The sequence below is a fragment of the Ochlerotatus camptorhynchus genome, unplaced genomic scaffold (assembly GCF_037179485.1).
Source record: "Ochlerotatus camptorhynchus isolate MF236.1 unplaced genomic scaffold, CSIRO-AGI_Acam_v1.1 ptg000878l, whole genome shotgun sequence".
Taxonomy (NCBI): domain Eukaryota; kingdom Metazoa; phylum Arthropoda; class Insecta; order Diptera; family Culicidae; genus Ochlerotatus; species Ochlerotatus camptorhynchus.
The window spans coordinates 1-24,580 of record NW_027041334.1 but is presented as its reverse complement, the minus strand read 5'-3'; the positions used below and the strand labels follow the sequence as shown (position 1 = coordinate 24,580).

The window sequence follows — 24,580 nt, the reverse complement described above, 5'->3', positions numbered from 1 at the left end:
CATGGACCTTTTCCGTGCGATGTTGCGAAGAAATGCCATTCAGCGTCAATACCATACTTTGACTTAAATTTATAAAGGCTAGAAAAGTTTTTTCGGTTTTTATACTGTGAAGCAGCACCATCTGACATAAAATAATTTTTTTTTATGTTTTTATTTTGATCAATTTGTAAAAAGTTTATCATTATATCAATAAACAAATTGACAGCGACTCAGGGATCAGGTGCTACTCATATATCTGCGAGTAAAACACGCACTGTTAGGAGACAGCACTTTCATTTCCAAAGAGACGAGAAAGAGCATTTCAAATCGTGCAGCACATTTCATTTTGCTCGTGTTGGAGAGCTGCTGCTCCAACACAGTAAAATCTCTCTCTCGTTTTCTTTTGCTTTATTTGAGAGTGTGCTTTTGCTATAGGTGTTTCCTGTGGGTAGGTAAGGGAGAATGGTACATAACGCACCCCCGGGGTAGAACGCACTTTTTCATTTTGTTTTGAGTTTTTCTTGGCATTTTTAATACAATTCTTGGATTTATCATGCAGCATTTCGAGTTCAGATGCTATGCTGGAAGTGCTGCTTGATAAGACATCAAAAAAGTAACGAAAGAGCCATTAAAAACACTAATGGAAGTGAGCTGGTGCGTTCTGCCCAGGGGATGCGTTGAGTACCATTGTCCCCTACTGGTATTGTTTTCAAGCTGCAAGACAATCAGTGTAAAGTTGTCATGGCGGAAGGTAGCAGACATAAGAAGCGCAAGCCAGAAATTGATTTGTTCAATGTCGACGAACAAAAAAAAGTGGCAACGTGTAAAATTTGCGGAAAACTGGTGAAATCCTTACGCAATTTTACATACGTAAGGCATTATACGACTCAGCACAAGGAAATTGCCAGAGAAAACGGATTGCTGACCGAATTTGAAAACGGCTTGAGTGTGGTGGAAGAAGAGGCAATAGACAGTATTACCAACAATCAATACGAAACTAACGATTTTAATTTGGCTCACCACTTTAGTAGCCTATTGGTCCCAAGCAAACGATTAACGTACCCTATTCTAGTTGAAATTCTATTACTACACTATGTTTGTTTTGATTCGCTATGAAAGTTTGACAGATAACATCAGGGGTGTGTGGATTCATGCAGAACATGCAGGGGTGAGTGAAATAGCTTGGGACTGCTTGGGACCGTTGTTCTGGTACTGAGTGAGCCAAAAATAATAATGATTTTCTTCGGGACCCAGTGGTCTTAGAGTTACCTCTATGGTATTACCGGTAACAAGAAAATTTCGGTGAAACTCAACAACAAGGTGTATACCAAATCACTTGTTGAACTAGTTACGGTCAACGGTGTTCCATTGAAAGTACTCGATTGTCCCGCGCTTCGCAGAATCTTGGATCCGGTAGAGAAAGGTTTGAAGGAAAAGTTTGGCCAAGGTACAGAACGCGTTACTTCTCGGTCAATTAAACCGATTCTGGGAAATGTATCCGAAAAGCTGAAGAATCGAATCATGGCTGAAGTGAAATGGAAAATGATTTGCCTGAAACTTGACATTGCCACACGATTGTGCCGTGACGTTCTTTGTATAAATGTTCAATTTATCGAGAAGAACACAATAAAAATTCGCACTTTGTCTATGGTTGAGCTAAAAGATCGGCATACAGCAGAGCACCTTGAAAAAGCGGTGCTTGAAACTTTGTCGGCATACAAAATAAACGTGTCACAAATATTCAGTTGCACAACGGACAACGGTTCCAATATGCTGGCAACCAACAAGAGATTTGCAGTTAGGCAACAGGAGTCGGAAGTCTTTAACTTGATCAAGGAGGACAGCACTTTGGACGGGTAAGTATGATTTGCATAGATTTATTAGCTAATTTAAAAAATACCCTTTACAGAATCAACTCAATTAATGATGCTTCAGATGACGACAGCGATGATGACACAGGTAATTCGGACGGAAATGAGGATAACGAATCTGATGATTTCGAAGAGTCTGAGCACGAAGTAAGTGTTATGAATAAAGTAGCACCAATATTTTGTGGAGTACGTTGTGCTGCTCACACTGCACAACTAGCAGTATCAGACACTATAAAAGAAGGAAAACTAAAAAAGTGTCTGAACTCCATTCAGGCATTCGTCAAGAAATTGAGAAAAATGCCTTACAAGAATCTCTTCAAGTTGAACAACAAGGAAATTCCACAACTCAGTTGCGAGACACGTTGGAATTCATGGTACTATATGGTTTTATCTTTGAAATCTCAAAAAGAATTCATTTGCTCGATAACTAAAAATGACAAGGAATGTGCCATACCCAACGAAACATGGAACTTCATCGACAATTTTGTCGTGGGTTTTGAACCCATGTCACAACTGACGTTAGCTCTCCAGTCATCACAACTCACGTTCGGTGATTTTTATTTGCTGTGGCTGCGTTGCAAATTGCTCCTGGAGAAGACTGATACTCCACTATCCAGGCAATTGTTGACGAAAATGAAAAACCGAGAATCAGCTCTAACAGACAACAAAGCATTTTTGGCAGCAATTTATCTTGATCAACGCATTAACTATCGGGACACTCCTCTGATTTCTGAAGAACAACGTCAATGTGCCCTGGTAAGCATGGATATTAAAATTGGACAGATAAAGAAAAAAAAATGTGGGCTATATTTTATACACAATACTATTTACAGGAACACTTGAAACAAACTTGGCGGAGCATTCAGCGTGTTGCTCATGGCGGTTTAACAAACGTGTCCATGGAGGACCCCATAGAAGGACTTAGTTCAAACGACGACATTTTGGAAAGTTTCTTTCGTTCACATGAGGTTTCACATGATTCCAACATCTCGACATGCTTGTTTGATGAACTGGAGGATTTGAGCCGTTTACCTCGCCTAAAATTGGAAAGGGGTCAGTCAATCTTGGACTTTTGGTACAGTCAAAAGCAAGGAAAACCAGACATGTATTCATTGGCGGCAGTAGTACTCTCTACACCGGCCACACAAGTTTCGACTGAACGGGCTTTCAGCACTTTGGCGTTTATTCTAACCAAACTGAGGACACGTTTGAGTGAAACCACATTGTCAAACATTTTATTGATAAGATTGAATGCCGAATTATTCCAACAGCTAAACATTTAGCATATTATTCATTATTTTCATTGGCATTGCTGTTGCAATGGTTAACATACTCATTTTATATCTGTTGAACTGTTTAATTTTTTTTTTCATTTGCTGAAACTAGAGAAATAAAGATTGAATTAATAAGCTAAACTCAATTGCTTTTGAATGTTTATGGTATTACGAGGCAAGATCGACCTGGAGCAAGATTAGCACCCTTAAATGTTACATAAACAATTCCGCATTTTTTTAAAACTGCGCATACGTACCCTTAAACAGTGATCCTTAGATACAACGTTCCAAAACTAATTTAGAAATATTCAATAATTACCGAAAAATTGATAAAATATGCCGAACGAAAAAAAAAATACTCTCTATTTGCTATAACCACTATATTTTTTTTGATACTACTTTAAATTAATGTTTCAACTTAGTGCTGGTATTTTATTTTGATAAACTTAGGAATATCATAATATTTTTTTTTGAATTTAAAAACATTATGTGAGAATAAATTTTGCTAAAGGTGCACGTGTTCCCTCACACGGATGCTCATCTTGCCCCGGGGTATCAAAGAACTGTGTAAATACGTTGTTTTTTTTAAATTCGTTTTGTAAATAGTCAATATTGAATACATTGAACTATATCAACCCTAGGGAGCTAAAGAAGACATAAAATAACTAGTCAGACAATATTTTAATGTATTAATTGCGATTATTAGATGTTAAAAAAAAATATCCTTAAGATGGCGATCATGCCGTGTCCTGCCATATTTGTATCATTATTTGTTTGTTTGTTTTAGTTTTCATTAACCGATTCAGGGTCGCCCCTAGCTCAGTCGACCATACTGGCGGTGGCTTGGTTCGATTCCCAGTCCGGTCTAGACAGTTTTGTGGAAGTGCTCAAAGAACAATAAGTTGAGAACTGGTGAAAAGTCCCACTGGAGTGTAATAAGAACCAAAGAAGAATAATTCACAGATAGAATAATTCACCGTATTCAGATAATTACTCATCTGTTGCATTATTTAACCATATAATTGAATTGGGTTCCAAATTCAGGCGCAGTTGAAGTAAATTTTTAGCATCAGTTAATTTAGATTGAAATATAGGCATATTTCAATCCAAATATGACAATTGACAATTGACAATAATTGTTCACCTCACCTCATATACCGTGCAGAATAGACCTGATAGTTTACAAGAAACATTTTGTATTATTCAGGACTTAGCCTCATTTATCACAATATACATGTTTTTTTCTGTTTAGATGATTTGCATACTATTTTAAAAGTTTAAAAAGAAATTATATTTTATCGCAGCAAATCAATCATCTCATATATATGATGTACCATTATATAAAATACTTTCGCTAACCAAATCATCATGTGTGGCTGTACTCTTCGGCAGAAGGAACTATGCCATTAGCACGAAGTACAGTTAGACCACTGAGATAGGCGCATAGTCGTAATAAAAACAAGAACACCTATATTGTGATGATGAATTGTTGCATTTAGAACATAATCTTTGACATGAACTGATTTTTCAATATCACACTTTACCACGCAATAAAAAAATAAGATCAATCAATTAAAAATCACATTGAAAGTGATTCACTAACTACTTATGTTGATTAATTTGAAATAAAACTTAAAAATGTATTGCAAATTATTCAAATTAATACTGCTTACTGATACTTTCATGATTTCCTTCAAAAACACCTTGAACCGTTACCTCTTCTAGGCATTTTAAAGATTTATCAATACTTTGCAGTACATTCTGTAACAAAAAAGACAAATTAAAATACATAGAAGCAATGTTGCAGATTTCAAAGCAGTATGTTGCTCCATCCTATTGATCCAGGAACCAAGTGGAGACATTTTTTTGCTAATAGGTAATGATAGCAGTAGTGCTGTACTCGTACATAATTGTTAAATTAATGATCTTGAAAACAGCGTACACGTTTGGATGATACTTTTACACTTCACTACATATCTAGACTCTCTCTAGTAATGATTATTCTTCTTATTTACTGGAAGGGAAAACTGTCAATAAATAAACAACTACGTGATTGCTTTGATTGGTTTTAAAATTATGTCTTTATGCTACATTCGCACTACGGAGCTATATCATGTTACGTGGCTATTTTGATATCGGATTTTTGCTGATAATTATTATACCGTCCGATGGTGGTGGTGTAGTGGCAAGCATGATTGCCTCTCACCCCAATAAACCTGAGTTCAATCCCAGTCGGCGCCGCCGGGATTTTCTGAGGCATAACATCTCTGATCACGCCTAGAGTAGTAAAGCCGTTGGTCCCCGGTCCATGAGTTTATGGGTTGATAGGTAAAGTCCAGATGTTGGAGCTGCCTCCCTGGCATTAGTACTCAGTACGGAAAACAAGATCGACGGAAAACAAATCAAGGAAAAAAACCTTGTAGCATGTTACAGCTCCGAAGTTCGCACATTACATTATATTAGCGATGGTCCACACCTTCACTACTTTCCTTAATGCAGGAATGAGATACATTTGTAAGTCAACGAAACAATAATTTTATTTTATTTTATTTTATTTAATGCTGCACTTTTATACCCAAGCTTCTGAAAGCGAAGGTAAATATGATTTGACTTGACTTGTTGTGCTGGAAAAAGACGCTGGAAATTTGAATTGCAAAATTTAGCTTTCGTAATATGCGCTTGCTTCACACTTGTGAATGCCGAACACATTTTACGTTAGCATCTATATTGTTCACCCGATCAACGTTAAGAGTCATTCCTGTGAACCTCTAAGACAAGTCTCCCTCAATTGAAAAGAGCTACTCCCGTCAAAACACAGTGCACTACTCGATTGTGCTATGCGCGAGTAGCACCCGTGCAGCCCAACTACTCTAACTCAGGTATGAAATCACTCTCTCCTTTGTCTCTTTCTCCTACCAAATATAGGAGACGCGCACAAGTATTTGAGAGAAACACAAGTGTTTTTTGCACCGCTCCGTGTTATTTGCCTATCCCTGCGGAGCGACTGAATCATGTCTTAGTTCTTCAGAAATTATAATGAAGCTAAAATGTTTAATTTGCATATTTTCAGTATAATATATTACGAAAGGATGGATTGTGGCCTGTTGCACGTTCCAATGGTGTGATTGAACTTCATCCTGCAAAACGAAGCTGTAATTTTCAGAAAAGTCACAAATAGCTAAAAATTCACCATCTTGCAAGTTTTGTTTTGTAGTTTTCAAAAAATTGGATTGTTCGGTTTTTACAAAATCATGCGGAATCAAACTTTCTAATTTTGAGCTGAAAAATGAAACAAACTCATCGGTTTGCTTTACAATAGTTTCTAAATCACATCTGTCAGTGGTAACCCATTGTTCGAATGAAAGCTTTTCAACAAAGTTTTCTTCCAGTTGTTTCAATAAACTGTCTTCTAAAACTGAGGTATCTGGGCAGTTTTTACATCTTCGTAGATGGCAATGAGTTGTCTTATTTTCGCAAAGTAATATATTCGTTAATGTTTTTAGATCATTCAAGACATTGTATTTTTTAAGCTATGTAGAATTAAATTGACATTTTCATGCGTAGTGCAAACGCAAACAAACGTGTTCCTGTGATAGTCAATAGTTTACATTGCCTTGGCCGGAGGCTTGCAAATGATGAAAACCCTATTTTTACATTGACGTACATTTCATTAAAGCGATTAAAAGCTTCTCTCAATGGCATCATTAACAATCTTTTCTGAACAGCTAATCTCTTATTTCCTGTCTTTACGCTAACAAAATCTCTTTGGCCTGGCATTGCACGGCTTATATCATCGTCCTCAAAAAAATTCAAAACCAGTTCTTTTGTTTCATTACTCAAAGCTTTTCCAGAGCTTGAACCTTGAGATGAATCAAATACATTATCTCTTTCCTTTCTTGCATCTGATGCCATATTTCTACTGGTTTTAAATTCGTCTACAATTTTTTGTACTGACCATGATTTTGGCAACAATGATAAAATTGATAGTTTTTCTTGCCTTGTGGCTGAATTTAAAAATTTAATTTTCATATTTTCTATGACTTCATCAAACTCGTTTACTTTTTCTGTTTTAGCGTCTAATTTAAAAATATTTCTTCGTACACCTTCGACGATTTCAGCGCACTTTTTTTTCAGGATAGTGAACATTTTTAACCTTACCTAAATCTATAGGCGAAACACGAATAGCTGCTATTCCTCGGTTGAATATTTCGACGTCTACAGGCATCGTGAAGTCTTCATTTGATTTAATTGTGCTTAGCGTTGACTCTGATGGTATCGTGACCAAACTTTCATAGCTTTGCGAATCAGGTACATCAGGTATGGTCTGAACAGTTGGCATCCTTGAGCCGCCGGCTACACCAAATTCCTTAAATCTTGTTCGGTACTATTTTTGCCGGATTTGTTCGGTAAAATGTAATTTTTACCGAATGCTTTGTAAAAAATATTGTTTTACCAATTTTCGGCAATCAGAACTGCTGGATTACCGTAATTTACATACATTTACCGAAAACTGTAAATAAAATTTGCGGATTGATACTGTAAAAGGCTGTGATTCCGCAATTCTGTAAAATTTGTGACGAATGAGTACCGAATTCTGTAAAAGTTATTGGCTGCCATTTCAATGTTGCGTGTCTTTCGGTTCTACGTTGTGAAATGTAAGTACTTTACTTTTAGCTAGATTCCGTGCAATTTATGCCGAAAATATAATTAGTATAATTTTTAGGCCAATTTCTTTCAGACGCCATAGACGTTAGGCAACTCAATGGCCTCTTCTACCGCAAAAACTGAATTTTAGCGCAGTTTGCTACTGAATCGATCGAGTCCGGGTTCTTCAATGATTTTTTTCAAATTTTCTGTACGAACGCAAGATGAAAATGTCTCTTCAAAAATATATAGTTAAAAGGAATGAATCTTTTGGTTTGGCGAAACAAGAAAATAGTTAATTATTAGTCAATAAAAATTAGAATGCTTATTATTTATTCTGGAAATAAAGTACAGTCGATTCGGTAAAAATTATACTGAACGCTATGGTAAACATTATCGATCTTTCGGTAAAATTTACAGTCCAGGTCAGTAAATTTTGACAGCCCACAACCGAAGAAAATTTACAGAACGGATTGTAAATAAAAATTTACCGAATGTTCAGCTGTTCCATATTCGGTAAAAAATTACAGTATACTGTAAAAAAATCTTAGTGTGTACGCTTTGTTCCTCGTTTTGGGTGAGGTGAGCTCTTGAATCTGTTGGAAGTAAGTAGTGAAAGCCCCTGGATACGCGCATCTATCATGTGAGTCTCTATAGTGGCTCCCAAGATCGAGAATGACAGCTGCCGTATGAGTGTGTATGAGTGCGTGAGAGTGAGAGACTGACGAAGCATAAATTGCTGATGTGTGTACAATTTATGTTTGTTGACTAGTCCATTGTAACTTGTAAATAAAGACGCACGTAGAACGTAGTCCGCGGTTATTTTTCTTTGGTATCACGCGACTCCCGAGACGGGTGTTTATTGTCCGGTAGTTCGGTTTGGATAAACCTGTGTACATCTGCTTGCGCTGGGATTCCCACAGGTTATGGGCCCAGATCCGTGAAGAAAGTAATAGTGGAAAAGTGTTCTCCGGTGGAGGAGACATTTTGTGTGGATTGCGTTGCGTTTGTGTTTTGTTTACGAGAAGATTTCCCCCGGCGGGTGTATGTGCTGTTGTCCGCAGCTGAACGTTTTTGTCGGGTGAAATTGTGCTGTTGGCAGTGGAGTATCGGCCAAGTGTGTAGCACGGAACGGAATACGAAACGGAAAAAGTTTTGTTCGAGGAGGAGAAATTTTGTTTTTCTCTCCTGTACGGGCTGAAGTGCAAACTTATTGTTTGCTGGTCCGGTCTCTAAAAGTGCGATTGTTTGAACTGAAGAAGTACGCTTCGTTCGGAAAAAGCTTATAGTGGAATAAGAAAGAACACTTTGTGGAAAGTATCGAATTGTGAACATTGTTCGCTCGATTGTGAAGCTGTTTTCTTTGCCCGACCGTGCGCGTAGTGTTTTTGTTTCGTGGAAAATGGCCGAGACGAAGATAACATTAGACCGGTTGAACGATTTTAATTGGGCAACTTGGAAGTTCCGGATGGAGTTGTTGCTGCTCAAAGAAAATCTGTGGACAACGGTGATTGACGCGAAGCCGGAGGTGGTTACAGCAGCTTGGACGAGGAACAACGAAAAGGCTCGAGCGACGATCGGTTTGGCGCTAGAAGATGGTCAGCTGTGCCATGTTATGGGAGCTGCTAGTGCAAATGAGATGTGGGACAAGCTCAAAGGCTACCACGAGCGAGGGTCTCTGTCGAACAAGATCCATATACTGCGGAGATTGTGCTCGATGCGGCTGAAAGAAGATGGCAGTATGTCGGAGCATCTAGTCCAAGCGTCAGAGTTGGTTCACCGACTAGCCAGCATGGGAGAGCCGTTGAAGGAACATCTTGTTGTGGTGATTTTGTTGTCAAGTTTGCCGGAGACGTACAACCCGCTCGTTACTGCTCTTGAAGGCCGTCCAGAAGAAGACCTGAAGCTGGAGTACGTGAAAGGTAAGCTTCTAGATGAGTGGCGGAGAAGATGCGAGAACAAAGTGCATGAAAAGGCCAGTGAAATGGCGATGAAAACCACAATGCGATCGGAAGAACGGAGAAGTTTTGTACGGGTCTGTTACCATTGCAAGCAAGAAGGGCACTTGCGGCGAAATTGTCCTGTGTTGATGGCGGAGAGGCAGCAGAACCAAGCGAAGTCGATGGTGGTTAAGCAATCGGATGCCGGTAGCATTGGCAGTAGTCGAGGAGTGTGCTTCACGACGACGACTGCAAGTGATGTGTCGATTGACGGTCGTTGGATCATCGACACTGGCTGTACGAAGCACATGGCTGGTTCGACGGCGAGCTTCGACAGCATGACGTTTTGCGAAGAGAAGGTGTCGTTGGCGGACGGGAGAAATGTAACTTCCAGAGGAACCGGACATGGAAGGATCGTTGGAGTCGGCTTGGAAGGCGAGTCCGTTGACATGCAACTGAAGGGATTGCTGTATGTGCCTGGATTGTCCGGAAGTGTGCTGTCAGTGAGCCAAATCACAAGCAATGGCTATGATGTGCTGTTTGGTGTGAAGGATTGCAGAATCCAGAAAGGCAAAAAGGTTGTTGCTATAGGTGACCGGATCGGAGGGCTGTACTACCTAAGGCAGCCGGTAGTGACGTAAAGCAGGAGGAGTGCTACGGAACAGGAGGAGTGTTGTAAGTAGATGCAGTAGTGGGCTTCACTAAGGAGGAGTGTTGGAAGTAAGTAGTGAAAGCCCCTGGATACGCGCATCTATCATGTGAGTCTCTATAGTGGCTCCCAAGATCGAGAATGACAGCTGCCGTATGAGTGTGTATGAGTGCGTGAGAGTGAGAGACTGACGAAGCATAAATTGCTGATGTGTGTACAATTTATGTTTGTTGACTAGTCCATTGTAACTTGTAAATAAAGACGCACGTAGAACGTAGTCCGCGGTTATTTTTCTTTGGTATCACGCGACTCCCGAGACGGGTGTTTATTGTCCGGTAGTTCGGTTTGGATAAACCTGTGTACATCTGCTTGCGCTGGGATTCCCACAGAATCAATATGTAGACGGCAAGACGAACAAACACGAAAATCCTTGGTGTTCAGTGTGGATACCTTGGAAAATCCAATTGATTTTAGTTTTTGGATGATATCATCCGTGAGATATCGCAGCTCTTTCGAACACTGAATGTCTTTGAATGGGCGAATACATCTTATTTTACTCATTTTGTGAATGGGCGAATACATCTTATTTTACTCATTTTGTAATCTGTAACATAGAAAATATTTTCCAATTGTTAGTTTTGTACGAAAATATCACAAAACATATTATTAAAATTGTGTATTTAAAACTTACCTTTGCACCAAAACGTGTTACACTTTCCTTTACAATTATTATGTTATCAAACAACACTGGATCTCGTTAAAAAACACAGGATTATGAGCTGAAATTACTATAATCACTATGCTACTAGCAACCTTTCTGCATTTACTGTTTGGTTTTCCCTAGTAGATACTGGATGAATTCAGAACCGAGTCAGACATTATTATACAGCTCACGGGTAGAAATCATAGAATGCTGGGTAAAGACTGTTGGAAGATAGGTAGAGTTGAACGCTCAGGTATCGTCGAACCTTCAGGTACGAGTTTGGAGAGTTGGAGCGAGGTAGATTTGCTGGCGTAGGTATATTGTTATTGAAGAAGATTATAAATTGTATATACCTGGAATGAATAAAGAGTGCGGCGTTTGTTGATTGAGGTATCAGTCGGCAGCCCTCTAGTTTGATGGAAGGTGACTACTGCGTTCTTTTTATTTATTATTAAGGAACGGTCAACGACGGAGCTAGCCTCGTTATGGCCAGCGTGGCCATGGTGGACTAGTTCCAACAAAGACCATGTTTACAATCACCAACTATACGTAGTACAGCTAACTGGTATCTGATTACCTGTATTTAATACTTGTTAGCACGTTTTCAGCACAACGCACCAAAAATCATTTGAAGAAATCATTGTTCCTGATAGTGGGATTTTGTAACTTGTTTTTCAAAATACTTTTAAGGCAGAGAATTTCACTCGAATCTTTAAGCTGTCAGTGTCATTTTAACTCAAAATTTTCCAATCTTTCCGAAAAAAATACTTTTGAAACTGGAAAAACACGGAGTATATCCGAAAAGGGCCAAAACTTATTAAGTTATCAAAAAAAAACAATATTAAATCAGTAATATCTTCTAAACGGTGCATCTTAGAAAAATGTTACTCAAGTACTTTTTGTTTGCAAATTTGATGTACTTTCATAAAATTAGGGTGACAAACTTTTTTGACTTTTCTTAATAGCTTTTTTGAAAATTGTATTTTTTTAAAAAACAATTTTTTTCATCGTAACCTATTTTTCTCCAGAACAACCTACTGTGCACTAGATAGCATTTTCAGTCAGCTATAACATAAGGATAATAAAAAAATTATTGACTTGTCACTTTAAAGGGAAAATTTATATTTTAGTTCAAAACACAAATACCAAACTTTTTTTTTACCGTGCATATTTTCTCCATATAACACCAACAATTGTCTAAAACTTCGCCCAAGACACCAAACCAATCGGACAAACCGTTTCCGAGATACAATTTTTTGGAGATATCATGTGCATTTTTCATAGGCCCTTCTCATAAGTAAGGCTAGATTCAAAATGGCGAACCAAGTATGCAAAATGGCGTTTTTCTTCCCCAAAAACTTGTATGCAAGGTTTCATGCAAATCAAAAAATACAAAAAATAAAAACTGGAAAAATTTCCCACTTGTTCGTGGAACCGCTCTTTGTTTTATTTTATGTTATGCTGCGGATACACTTGTATGATCGTGAGCATTATTTGTATAATAATTGTGAGCACTATGCAACAACTATACACAAACTGTACAAGTGTGACAATGGATGTGCTTATAATTTACTATACAATTTTTTAAGTTGATAGGGAAAACCCTACTAATGTACTTTTGATAATCACAATTTATTTATTAAACTAGTGATTTTGATTTCATATCCATCCAGCTCGTCTTGAGTCTTCAATAATTAATTAAGAGTGGCCTATAAACAATGATAACCCTTATGTTGTGTGACCTGCTCAAATGGTCTCACTCACACATACTCACGTCTTTTTTACATAACAAGACTTACTGATAGGGAACTGGCCCAGGGGGTAAGATTTCATAGCTTTATTTTAGCATCGAAACAAATTTAAGCACGATTGAAAATCTGTTTGTATAATGGGTAACTTCCCATTTGGTTTTGCCTGGAGCTGCAGGGTATGATGCAACAATCGAAGGCTGTTATCGGATTTATAAAATACGATACTATCGTTCATGTGGTCCACGGTTCGTTGGAAGAATTCGGCGATCGTAAATGCACCACCCGACTTCTTTTTGAGCAGTTTTACGGTTCACAATGTCGATGTTGGTGTATCATCCAAACAACGAGATTTACTTCGTCTAAACTGCTTCAGTCTTCCACTGCAGATGAATTGGGATAGGTTTCGGAATCGCTGATGTCTAGCCTGGTATCTAGTTGATTCCGATGCCTTTGTCAAGACCGACTGATCATGCGATACTCCGTTTTCCAGATCCAATTCTTCTGTTTCCATGGCGAGCTTCGAACTGAAAATTGGATATCAAATAAAAATACAATTACCTTGCATAGGTATAGACAGAACTGCTAGTTACTTACGAATGTTGAGTGATGTGATTCATCCGTCTCGTGTTGTTTTTTATTACTAAACCTTGCTAGTTCTCCAGGCCCTCCCGTGAATGCCCAAGGAGACTTTTTACCATTTTTACCGATGTAGTATTATCAATTTCTATATTTTACTTTTATAACATAATTTGCCAAAATTATCTACACATGAAAAGTTTGAACTTGAGTAGGATAAAAACTGACGGAGTAAAATGTAAACAAAAAACATGGTGTGCTGTTTTTTTTTCGTTAGGTGGTTGGTTCGTTTATGAAAGGATACGAGCGATGTGAAGAAAGATAAAAAATGCGATAGTCGATGGAAGTAGATGTCATAGATGGAAACATCTAGCGCACAGTAACTAGATGAATAAAAGCTGAGTGTGATTTATGGTTAAATGAAGATAATCTGGATGTGTCGCCCCCTCGGGCCGCTCCCACACCTGGACCCTACCTATGGACCCATCAACTCATGAACCGGAGAGATTTATGCCTCAGAAAAGTTTTTTTTAATTCAATTGTAATTATGTTTATTAAAAAGGTAACAAAACATAAAAATAATCGCAAATTATTAAATATTGAATCAATAAACATATTTTTATTTCCACTGCGTATATTTTCAGGCTTAATATGATTGAATCAACAAGAAATCTTTTTTAAAAACAAACATATTTGACAGCTTACGTCAAACCCATGAAAGCTCTTGTAAATTCGAAAAGATTTTCTTTTTGATTTAACAATCCATGGGTTTTATACTGGATACTGGATTGTTGAAATAATAATGATTTATTTTGGCAGCCAAAACAAAATGAAATTCTTATTAATTTTACGTCAAATATTATTACGTTTAAAATATTTTTTTCTGCGTGTATCCGTCAAACTTTCATAGTGAAACAAAACAAACATTGTGTAGTACTAGAATTTCGACTAGAATGGGGTGTGTTAATCGTTTGCCTGGGACCAATAGGCTAGTCAAGTAGTGAGCCAATTTAAAATCGAACTGGAAATGCTTTCGCCTGAAACACGAATTGTTTAGGCTCTAATTCTGGGCAACAATCACCAGGATCTGTTTCATCTTTGTCAGTTACCTTCACTTCAGAATCTAGCAGCATATACGCAATATTCAACGGAGATGGATTTCACGCATAACGTTTTCTCCAAAATTACGGTCGCACTCTACAACTTGACCAACCTTAAGCGATTCAGTCTGAATGATGACGTTATTTAAGAAATTAATTCACATCGCACGGTGTTTCAACCTACAAAATATCAGAAAGCTCCAGTTCCTTCAATGACTTAAGTTAACAATAACCAACTGAACTTCGCAGATATCACATTAGAAGCTTTGAGCAACTACACACCAAGTTGTTTTTACAGTTGTCGGTAAACATTTTACTGACTTTCAAACAGCTGAACATTCGGTAATCAATTCGGTAAAAGTTTGGTTTACTGATCGATCAGTAAACTTGCAATGTATACTCTACTGTCAAAAAATACCGACTAGCTCATCACTCAATACCGAAGTTCGGTAAAATTTACAAAATAATCGGAAAAATAGAAAGGTCCTCATCTGCCAAAAATTACAGTTCTTTCGATAGTTTTTACTGAAAAACAGTGAAATATAGGGAATTGTTCCGTTCAAATCATGCACAATAAAAATTGTTGTTTATATCTTTTATTAAATGCAATTCGTCAATCTGTTCATCCAACGAGTCAGCGATTGCCAGCCATTTTATTTGAGTGCTAGAAAATGAAAACATTTAGATAATATAAATAGTATTTACTGAAAAGATCCTTTACTTCCACATCCGACCGCTAGCACATCTAATCTCATCGGACACGTCTTCCATTTCAATGGTTTACAAGTTTTTTTTTCTGCTAATATGCGCACGATTTTCTTAAAATTTATTTACACTTGAATTTTACACCGCTTAACATGCGAAATTGACGAAGATTTGACAGGCGTGATTTTAACTGAAGCGTTCAGTAATAATTACTGAACTCCTGTATTGTTTACATTTTTCGTCAGTATTTAAAAATTGTTCACTGGAAATCGGTAAAACTTTTACTGAACAGTTTAGATTAAATGACATTTCATGGCTTACAAACTACATCGGTAAAATAGATGCAAATTTTTTAGTTATATTTTCATGGGAATTACCGAAAACTTGTTGTTATTTGACAGACAGAAGAAAATTAAAGCAATTTTACAGATCACTCAGTAGAAATTAAATTTTACAGATCAAAACCGTAAAAAAATTTACCGAACATCTAAACTAGAATTTGGTGTGTAGGTGCACTCAATGCATTGGAAGTATTTTCCTCTTCTAACAAAGGCCTGCCAATAAACCACGTAGCCACCTTAAGGGGGCGAGAGGAGGAAGGTGGGTGGCGAGTGTCTACGGGGTATACATACAAATAAGTGAATCTTTATATGGACGACTGCCTGTCAACTGAATACAAAATCGAATATGTTACATGATTGCTGCTGGATTTGAGAGAAAAAATCAAAATCTTGTGATGCCATCGAAGTCCTTGGAAGTTCGAAGCCCGTTGACGATCATACCTATCATACAAGCAGTTCACACTTAGGGGAAGGAGGGGCATAGTAAGCATTCTATACATTGGCTTTGGGTTTCTAGTTGTTCGAAACTAATTTATTGGTAGTAGTATTACAATATTGAACCTACTTCCAATAATTTTCAAACAACTAGAAACCCAAAGTAAAAGTACAGGATGCTCACTATGCCCCTCTTATCCTAATTCGTTTCGTTCGACTTCCATTTTGCTGGGTTTACGATGACGAAAATCAAAAATAATTATCTGGCTAGTAGGGTCTGATACATTTGGCATAACAACGTTTTGCCTTTAATTACCATCGAAGAACGTGAACATTGTTCTTCCACAGCAATTAAAAGAGATTGTAAATTGACTCTCCTTAGGTACTGAAAGAACACATTTAACATTATACAATGGATTTCGACGAATTAATTGATGATGCGATCAACATGTCAGCCGCGCTATTCGATGATGACGACGATGAAGTTATTATCGGTTTGATGGCAACAGGTATCTATGTATTTAATTTGATTGTAATCAACAAATTAACGCTTTTCCACCCAAAGTGTTTTGGCATAGTAAGGCAGTGAACGGCTTCAGCCCCTCGATACCCTATTGCAAGCACGGGGTTTTTCTAAAGGAACATTATCAAAAATCTATTCAAAAGATGCTTTATGATGTGAATACTGGTAATATAAATGAGCGTTGTATTTTATTGTTTACCGCGTGCTTGGAATAGAGTGTCGGGGGTGCCTAAGGCATTCCTTGCCTTATGAAAATTAAACTCTTTACTATGTCGCCTGTTTTCAATTGCAGAACAGCTATCTGGGGCACGTGGTTCGCAACCGGGTAGAAGCCCCAATATTAACAGAAATTTTCGAGAAGGTCATCAACGTTTAATGGATGATTATTTCAACAATAACTCTACATATAACGAGAAACATTTCCTCCGTCGGTTCCGCATGCCGAAAACAATGTTCTTGCGCATCATGTCCGACCTTGAGGCACATGACGATTTTTTTAAATTGAGATGCGATGCTGCTGGAAAGTTAGTCAGAAATGCACAGCTGCACTGCGGATGCTAGCATACGGGGCATCTGCAGGATCCCTGGACGAAAACGTACGTATCGGTGAATCAACAGCTCTTTTCACACTGAGAAAATTTTGTACCGGTGTTATAGAAGTTTACGGGCCAGAATACCTTCGACCGCCAACTACCCAAGAAGTAAACAAGTTATTGGAGGAAAATTCCAAGCGTGGGTTTCCAGGAATGATAGCATCAATTGATTGTATGGACTGGGCATGGAAAAACTGTCCAGTTGCATTACATGGTCAATATAAAGGAAAAGAAGGCAAACCCACCATCGTGCTAGAGGTTTGTGCTTCACAGGACACTTATGTGTGGCATTGTTTTTTTGGGTGCCCTGGAAGTTGCAATGACATCAACATTCTTGATCGTTCGCCGTTTATCAACGATATTGTACAGGTAAATCTCCTTATTCTACGCCGCGAGTGAAGTGAGGTGACTCGTTGTCATTAGTGAGATGACAATTGTCACCTCGCTTGAGGTGACTATCCTTTGATATGCACGGAGACTCATCTCACCCGAGGTGATAATTTTCACTTCACTATCAAGTCCGTCACCTCACCTCCCACGCCACGCAGATTTCACTCTTCATCAGGGGAATGACTTTCTAAATACATAATCGTTTTCTCTATTTTGTTTTAGCATAACATTCTTGGAGGACAATGGAGCTTGGCTGGTAAGGAATATGTTATGGGATATCTTCTAGCCGATGGTATTTACCCGGACTGGACGGTATTCATGAAAACCATTTCACAACCGCAAACTTCTAAAGAGAAGCACTATGCCAAGGTTCAGGAAAGTTTGCGGAAAGACGTGGAACGCTGCTTTGGGATTCTTCAGGCTTGCTGGCAAATTTTGGTGAATCCATGCCGGCTGTGGGATGCGGAAAGCATGAGTAATGTGATTACGACATGCATAATACTGCATAACATGCGAATTCGCGCCAGAAGCAGTCATGCTGAACTGCAGAACGACTTCGAAAATTTATACACCCAAGAATCGCTTCAGGAAACTGCTGGTTTCAGCCGAATCCAAAGTGAAAGAAACTTTTCGAAAGCATGCGAGGATCGTATGGGTATACGAAATGCGTTAATTCACTACGAAATGAGAAACGATTTAATAGATCATCTATGGATGACGCGGGGTGATAATGTTGAATAATAATAATAATAATAATGGGTATATGGATATATGTGCGAGCGTGCGCGCGTATGTGTGTACATGTGTGTGTGTGTGTGTGAGTGAGTGAGTGAGTGAGTGAGTGTGTGTGTGTGTGTGTGTGTATGTGTGTGTGTGTGTGTGTGTGTGTGTGTGTGTGTGTGTGTGTGTGCGTGTGCGTGTGTGTGTGTGTATGTGTGTGTGTGTGTTACACAGATTTTAGTTTGCGAATAAAGGTAATAAATATGTAACAAATAAAATTAATGATACTTTTCCTTACTGATTAATTCATTACCTCTAGATGATCCTCTTCCTGGATACGATAAGGAGACGACATTGTCTCCTCAATAATCTAAAGCCCTACAGTAAAAGTATGGACGACTGTCACCACAAAACTGAAAAAAGCTGTTCCAATCGAACAAAGCGGTGCATTTTGACGGTTCGATTGGAACAACTTTTGACAGACGTCCATACTTTTACTGTAGGGCTTTACAATAATCCCATTGGTTTCTTCTTCAATTGTTGTTTCCAAATTGGTCATGGACAACAACAGCTGCTCTTTTTGTAGTATTAGCAGCTGCTGCGACACGTAGTCTAATCCCAATGAGCTGGATTACCGAGGTGAAGCAATCACTCACACAACCACTGTACGATACACGCAAGTACACGCAAGTAGTGACGTCACTACTTGCGTTTACGTTGATTTTTTGGTTTACTAAACAACCCTATTTCACGATCTGCGTCACCTCTCTCTGTACCTCATTGGTCTAATCCGTCAAGTGATGCTGTCATAATCCGGACGTCAGTTGCCCTGTGTATACGCTAACTCTAAAGTACCCATTAATGAGTAAAATTTGACTCATTTTGAAGAAAAGTGGCTTAACTCATGAAATGAGTAAAAGCGACTTTACTCATTAATGAGTATTCGAATAATACTTCATAAAATGGGTAGTTTTTAATCATCTTGTTTTTTCTGTAAATGAGTAAAAAGTAACCGTTTTATTGATTGTTTTTTTATTTGCTTCATTGGGCTGGCTGCCATCAAATATAAGCACTGAGAAATATAAGGGATTTGAACATTTGTAAAAGCTAAAATCGTTAAAACACTTCATAGTCTTTATTAAACATAATCACATAGGTAATCATAAACACTAGAATTAACCGATGTACTGGAATATGCGAGTGTTGCAGTACACACTTAGTTTTTTCTACCGACCTCGGCTGTGCAAATCTCGGCAAAAAAAGTTTCACTGAGATCTCAGCAAAAGTGACATTTGATTTCTGAGTCTCGGATAACGCTTAGCTGAATCTCAGCAAACATATGAAATGTTTGCTGAGATCTCAGTGAAACTTTTTTTTGCCGAGATTTGCACAGCCGAGCTCGGTAGAAAAAACTAAGTGTGTAAGTTGTAGACATTATTGTAATTTTTGTAGGGTAAAGAAGTTGCCTCTATTCGTTCCAAATGTACAATCGGATTTGGATTCCTGGGCATATAACCATCGTTTTATTCTCCGAACCCGCTATTAATCTGCTAACCTGAAACGGGACCGTCGGTTTTTAGAATACATACCTAAATTTAATCATAATTACATTCTTCGTAACAATCGGGTCTTGAAAGCACACAGAAATGCCGTGCTGATCTTCTCTCGGATCTTCCTCAACACTTAGGTTTGCGGTTTGACTCTTATGGAAATAATGGAACTACCCGATCACCCTTTTCACCAGAATCAACACCGGCCGGAAAGAATTTGCTGCCTCCGCCGCATATTTTTTTGAAACGCGGTATTTATCGCTCGAATTCCGATCAATTTGCAGGACATAGCACACGCGAAATCCGTTAACTTTCAAAACACTTTGCTCTTCCATTTCACCAAACCCTTTTTTACCCATTTTTATTGCAAGAAGATAATTTTAAAATGATTAAAAATTACCCGCTTTTCATTTTTTGAAAATACCCATTTTTTGACAGTTTGGAATAATAGCATAAAATGAGTCAAATTTACGCATTTAATGGGTACATTCAAGTTAGCGTCTTCGTATGCTTCTCAAGAAGTTCATTCTTCTTTCGCATTTCTATTAGAACTTCTCCCCATGGAACTTCCTTCTGGTTCTGCATTTTAGCTCTTTTTTGTCCAATTGACCTTGGGCTAGGGATACCCGTATGAGCAGTGGATGGTCCAGGAACATCCATTTCATCAGCAGGTGACTCATTGCTCATTTCGCCTAAAATTTAATTGAAATGGTTTATAAATAAATGTTAGGACGGTAATTTGTAATTCTTGGGTTTCCCGGAATTCTGGAACAGGAAAGCTCTAGAAGTGTTGAAGAAGAATATCAAGGAATACAGACGCATATGTTTAGCCCTTATATTCATGATTGTTTTGTATTTTTCTACACCATGTTATTGACTCTCCCAGTCCCACACTATAATGACGGAGTCACGTGATCCGCAAGATAAGGGAGTTTAAGTGTTGGGATATATCTGCTTTTGTAAACATTGCATTTGATCGTCGATTTAGTGTAACTGGTAGCACACCAACACATGCTAACACTACCATCAGAAAATCAGGAAATTTGCCCCTACCTGTAAGTAATGTTAGCATGCGTGGGCGAGCTACCAATTACGCCAAACCGGCGATCAAATGCATCGTTTGCAAAAGAAGATACGTCTCTTCGAAAAAGTAATCGAGATATGAATAAAAATGAAGAGTCTATTTAAGGAATATACTCACTGTTCTTGGAGGTGTCCTTGAGCGGATGCTTTCTTTTTAAAAGTTGGCGAGTATCCTCGAGATTTTTGAATTTCGGTTCATCTTTAAGTATGTCATAGCACGATTCGATCCGGAAGCTCTTGCTGTTTGTTTCCTTCATGAACATGTCTCGTGCTTTTTGTGCTCTATCAGATGTTGAGGTCCCACTAGCGTTAAGTCTCTGTACAAAGTTAACACAACCAGCATATTTTGAAACCTGGTGGCTAATTGTACTGAACCGCTGCCTCAATCCATCCGGGGGCCGAGCACAGAAAGATGGCATTATTGAATCTGCATTTACTTTTATGGATTTCCAGAATTCAGATCGATGCTGGTCCGTTCCTTTAATTGGATCCTTTGAGATAAGCAACCATGACCTGCACAGTTGCTCATCTTCCTCACAGGTCCAATTTTTACCGCGCTGTGAAGTTTGACTCATTTCTGTAAAGATAAAAATGAATTAAAACAATCGATCGATTCCCGGTTCCTTCCTGTGCAAAATCCACTTCCAAAATGATATAAAAATATCACACGCGAACGCGAAAAAATAAACCGCAAAACCGCTGCTGGGACGAGATTGCGTGTATTTGGGTTTTTACCACGATTAGGATCGTTTTCGTAGCCGGAATCTGCACTCTGGATATTTTCAAAGCTCCCTAATTTTTTCAGGAACACAACACCGAGAGCAAAACAAAACAAAGAGTGCCTATCGTCACTTCATACAGCTGTCAAACTGGTTTGGAACGGTGGTTGGCTTGGTCCAAAATCAGTCGAAATTAGACCGAGAATTATACGGGTTTCAAAAAATATATTTTGAAACTAGCATAAAATAAAATTTAGAACACCGCTGCTAGGGATAGCTTCGGATCTGTTTCAAAAATTTAGACCAATCCAGTCAATTGGACCGCCACTAAAGATGCCCTTAGTTTCGTATTGATTGTTGGTGCAGGTCTATTATTTGCACCGTTCAGCTTGAGTTGACCCTTGTTAATCAATTTAGAAGTTTAGATTTTTATTTTGTGTTTTTAATGTTAAAAATCCTCAAAATTAGATTTTGCCCTTTATATTCATTAATTTTGATTACGCCCTTTCGTTTTTGTACCTTTTGTTTGGCAAACTGTCAATTTAGCCCCACTGACAGCGCCTAATTTTTTTTTTCGGTTTCCAATTGCGCCCTTTTGCACAAATTTTATATCTTGGATTTCTTTCGTTTTCTTTAATTAAATTAAATTCAAAATTTGAATGGTTGTGAAAACAAACAAAAAAGAAATCACCACCATCATCTCTGATGGAATTGTCAAAGTTTTAATTTTATCTCCCAGCGGTAATGAACGCGCAAAAATCATAGAAACCGAACATGCTAGATCAAACCACAAACGAAGTGACAGACGGAGCGGCTCGAAAACTTTGGTGACTAACCTGCTATTGCAATTTTTCAGTGTACCACATGGCAACACCACTACCAACACCACTACCACTGGATTGTACCATAGAGGTAACTCTAAGACCACTGGGTCCCGAAGAAAATCATTATTATTTTTGGCTCACTCAGTACCAGAACAACGGTCCCAAGCAGTCCTAAGCTATTTCACTCACCCCTGCATGTTCTGCATGAATCCACACACCCCTGATGTTATCTGTCAAACTTTCATAGCGAATCAAAACAAACATAGTGTAGTAATAGAATTTCAACTAGAATAGGGTACGTTAATCGTTTGCTTGGGACCAATAGGCTACTAAAGTGGTGAGCCAATTTAAAATCGTTAGTTTCGTATTGATTGTTGATTGTACCACATGGCAACACTACTACCACAAACGAAGTGACAGACGACTAACTGGCGAAGAAATCAATTAAAATAATGTGGTTCGCTGTAATAGAATTTTCTTAGAAGCTTGTGCCATCATCCACCAGATGGGATACTATTTTTGTTTTAGTTTTGCACAAAGTTGATTTTGTGTACAATGATTCTTTAACAGTGTGCAAAGAGTGCGTATCATTTTGTCATTTTTTTTATGCATTTCAGTTTTGAGTAGAGTGAAAGAGATAGAACCAAAACATTCTAGTACATTTGGTGAAAATGTTAGTTCAATCCAGTAGTAGTGTTGCCATGTGGTACAATCCAGTAGTAGTGGTATTGCCATGTGGTACACTGAAAAATTGAAATAGCAGGTTAGTCACCAAAGTTTTCGAGCCGCTCCGTCTGTCACTTCGTTTGTGCTACTACTGGATTGAACTAGCATTTTCACCAAATGTACTAGAATGTTTTGGTTCTATCTCTTTCACTCTATTCAAAACTGGAATGCATAAAAAAATTACAAAATGATATACACTCTTTGTACACTGTCAAAGCATCATTGTACACAAAATCAACTTTGTGCAAAACCAAAACAAAAATACTATCCCATCTGGTGGATGATGGCACAAGCTTCTAAGAAAATTCTATTACAGCGAACCACATTATTTTAATTTGATTTCTTCGCCAGTAAGTCGTCTGTCACTTCGTTTGTGGTTAGTCGTCTGTCACTTCGTTTGTGATCAAACGGAGGCCACTTGTGTGCGGGTACTTTTCAGTAAGAAATTGCTCTAAGTGGTGCCATACAAAGGATCAACTAAATGATGGTTTTATTGTTTTATTGTTTTGGTTTTATGTTTGTTTCATCCATCAGAAATCATCTTGACCTATATTGTACGTCGATAGCAGCGAATTGAACTAGCAGCTGGTTTTCCGTTTGCGACGATTCATGGACACGATTCATGATCTTTTATTTGGAACCGCGAAAACAATATAACCGAATCGGGTTCTTGACTTTTGTTACCTGCTAACTCAGGATAAGGGATCTCAGGGTTGTGGTAGACAATCCATAGAGGTAACTCTAATAGCATAGAGGTAACTCTAAGACCACTGGGTCCCGAAGAAAATCATTATTATTTTTGGCTCACTCAGTACCAGAACAACGGTCCCAAGCAGTCCCAAGCTATTTCACTCACCCCTGCATGTTCTGCATGAATCCACACACCCCTGATGTTATCTGTCAAACTTTCATAGCGAATCAAAACAAACATAGTGTAGTAATAGAATTTCAACTAGAATAGGGTACGTTAATCGTTTGCTTGGGACCAATAGGCTACTAAAGTGGTGAGCCAATTTAAAATCGTTAGTTTCGTATTGATTGTTGCTAATAGTGAATTCGTTTATTATCGGGGTTGGAACCAGTTCCAACCCAGTACGAAACCGAACTTTTTGTCAGTGCGAACCAAGGTGGCTACATATAGGTGTTCTAATGTGTCAAATTCGTGATTCAGCCATGTTGGATTTTTGTATGGGACAGCGACCGAGTTTGTTTACAATTTGCTCTAGAACCGCATTTTTCCCCCCGCGACCTCCTCGCCTATATAGTGACAAAGCTGTATCACCATTTATATACCCACCATGGTGCGAACCTCAACCTGAGCTGGGTTTTAAAAACAAACGATCGAACTGACGTTTGTCAGAAAACAAGCAGGCCCAATCTTGATACCCGATCCAGGTTGGAACTGAATAATAAACTCGCTAAATTCGCTATAAGACAAGTAGGTCCCGAAGAAACGTGCTCAACTTTTTGGCTCAGCTCGGGTA

General features: G+C 38.3%; 2 protein-coding genes across 2 annotated transcripts; both read left to right on the top strand.

The window, feature by feature from the left end:
* The first annotated feature begins 1,749 nt into the window (after nucleotides 1-1,749).
* On the top strand, nucleotides 1,750-3,570 carry LOC135715364 (uncharacterized). Its single transcript, XM_065238678.1, has 4 exons — nucleotides 1,750-1,835; nucleotides 1,889-1,997; nucleotides 2,124-2,606; nucleotides 2,684-3,570. Exons 1-4 carry the CDS (start codon nucleotides 1,750-1,752, stop codon nucleotides 3,131-3,133), a joined length of 1,128 nt encoding a protein of 375 aa, XP_065094750.1. The 3' UTR covers nucleotides 3,134-3,570.
* Nucleotides 3,571-17,237: 13,667 nt separating this feature from the next.
* On the top strand, nucleotides 17,238-18,215 carry LOC135715368 (uncharacterized). Its single transcript, XM_065238680.1, has 2 exons — nucleotides 17,238-17,453; nucleotides 17,697-18,215. The coding sequence occupies exons 1-2, from the start codon at nucleotides 17,238-17,240 to the stop codon at nucleotides 18,213-18,215; spliced, it is 735 nt and encodes a 244-aa protein (XP_065094752.1).
* The last annotated feature ends 6,365 nt before the right edge of the window (nucleotides 18,216-24,580 follow it).

What these genes read in the sequence shown, in the direction of transcription:
- LOC135715364 (XM_065238678.1), top strand. Translation starts at nt 1,750, where the DNA reads ATGCTGGCAACCAACAAGAGATTTGCAGTTAGGCAACAGGAGTCGGAA. An exon ending in GAGGACAGCACTTTGGACGG is followed by an intron (nt 1,836 to 1,888) that starts GTAAGTATGATT and finishes TACCCTTTACAG; the next exon opens with AATCAACTCAATTAATGATG. An exon ending in AACAACGTCAATGTGCCCTG is followed by an intron (nt 2,607 to 2,683) that starts GTAAGCATGGAT and finishes TACTATTTACAG; the next exon opens with GAACACTTGAAACAAACTTG.
- LOC135715368 (XM_065238680.1), top strand. Translation starts at nt 17,238, where the DNA reads ATGATAGCATCAATTGATTGTATGGACTGGGCATGGAAAAACTGTCCA. An exon ending in TTATCAACGATATTGTACAG is followed by an intron (nt 17,454 to 17,696) that starts GTAAATCTCCTT and finishes ATTTTGTTTTAG; the next exon opens with CATAACATTCTTGGAGGACA.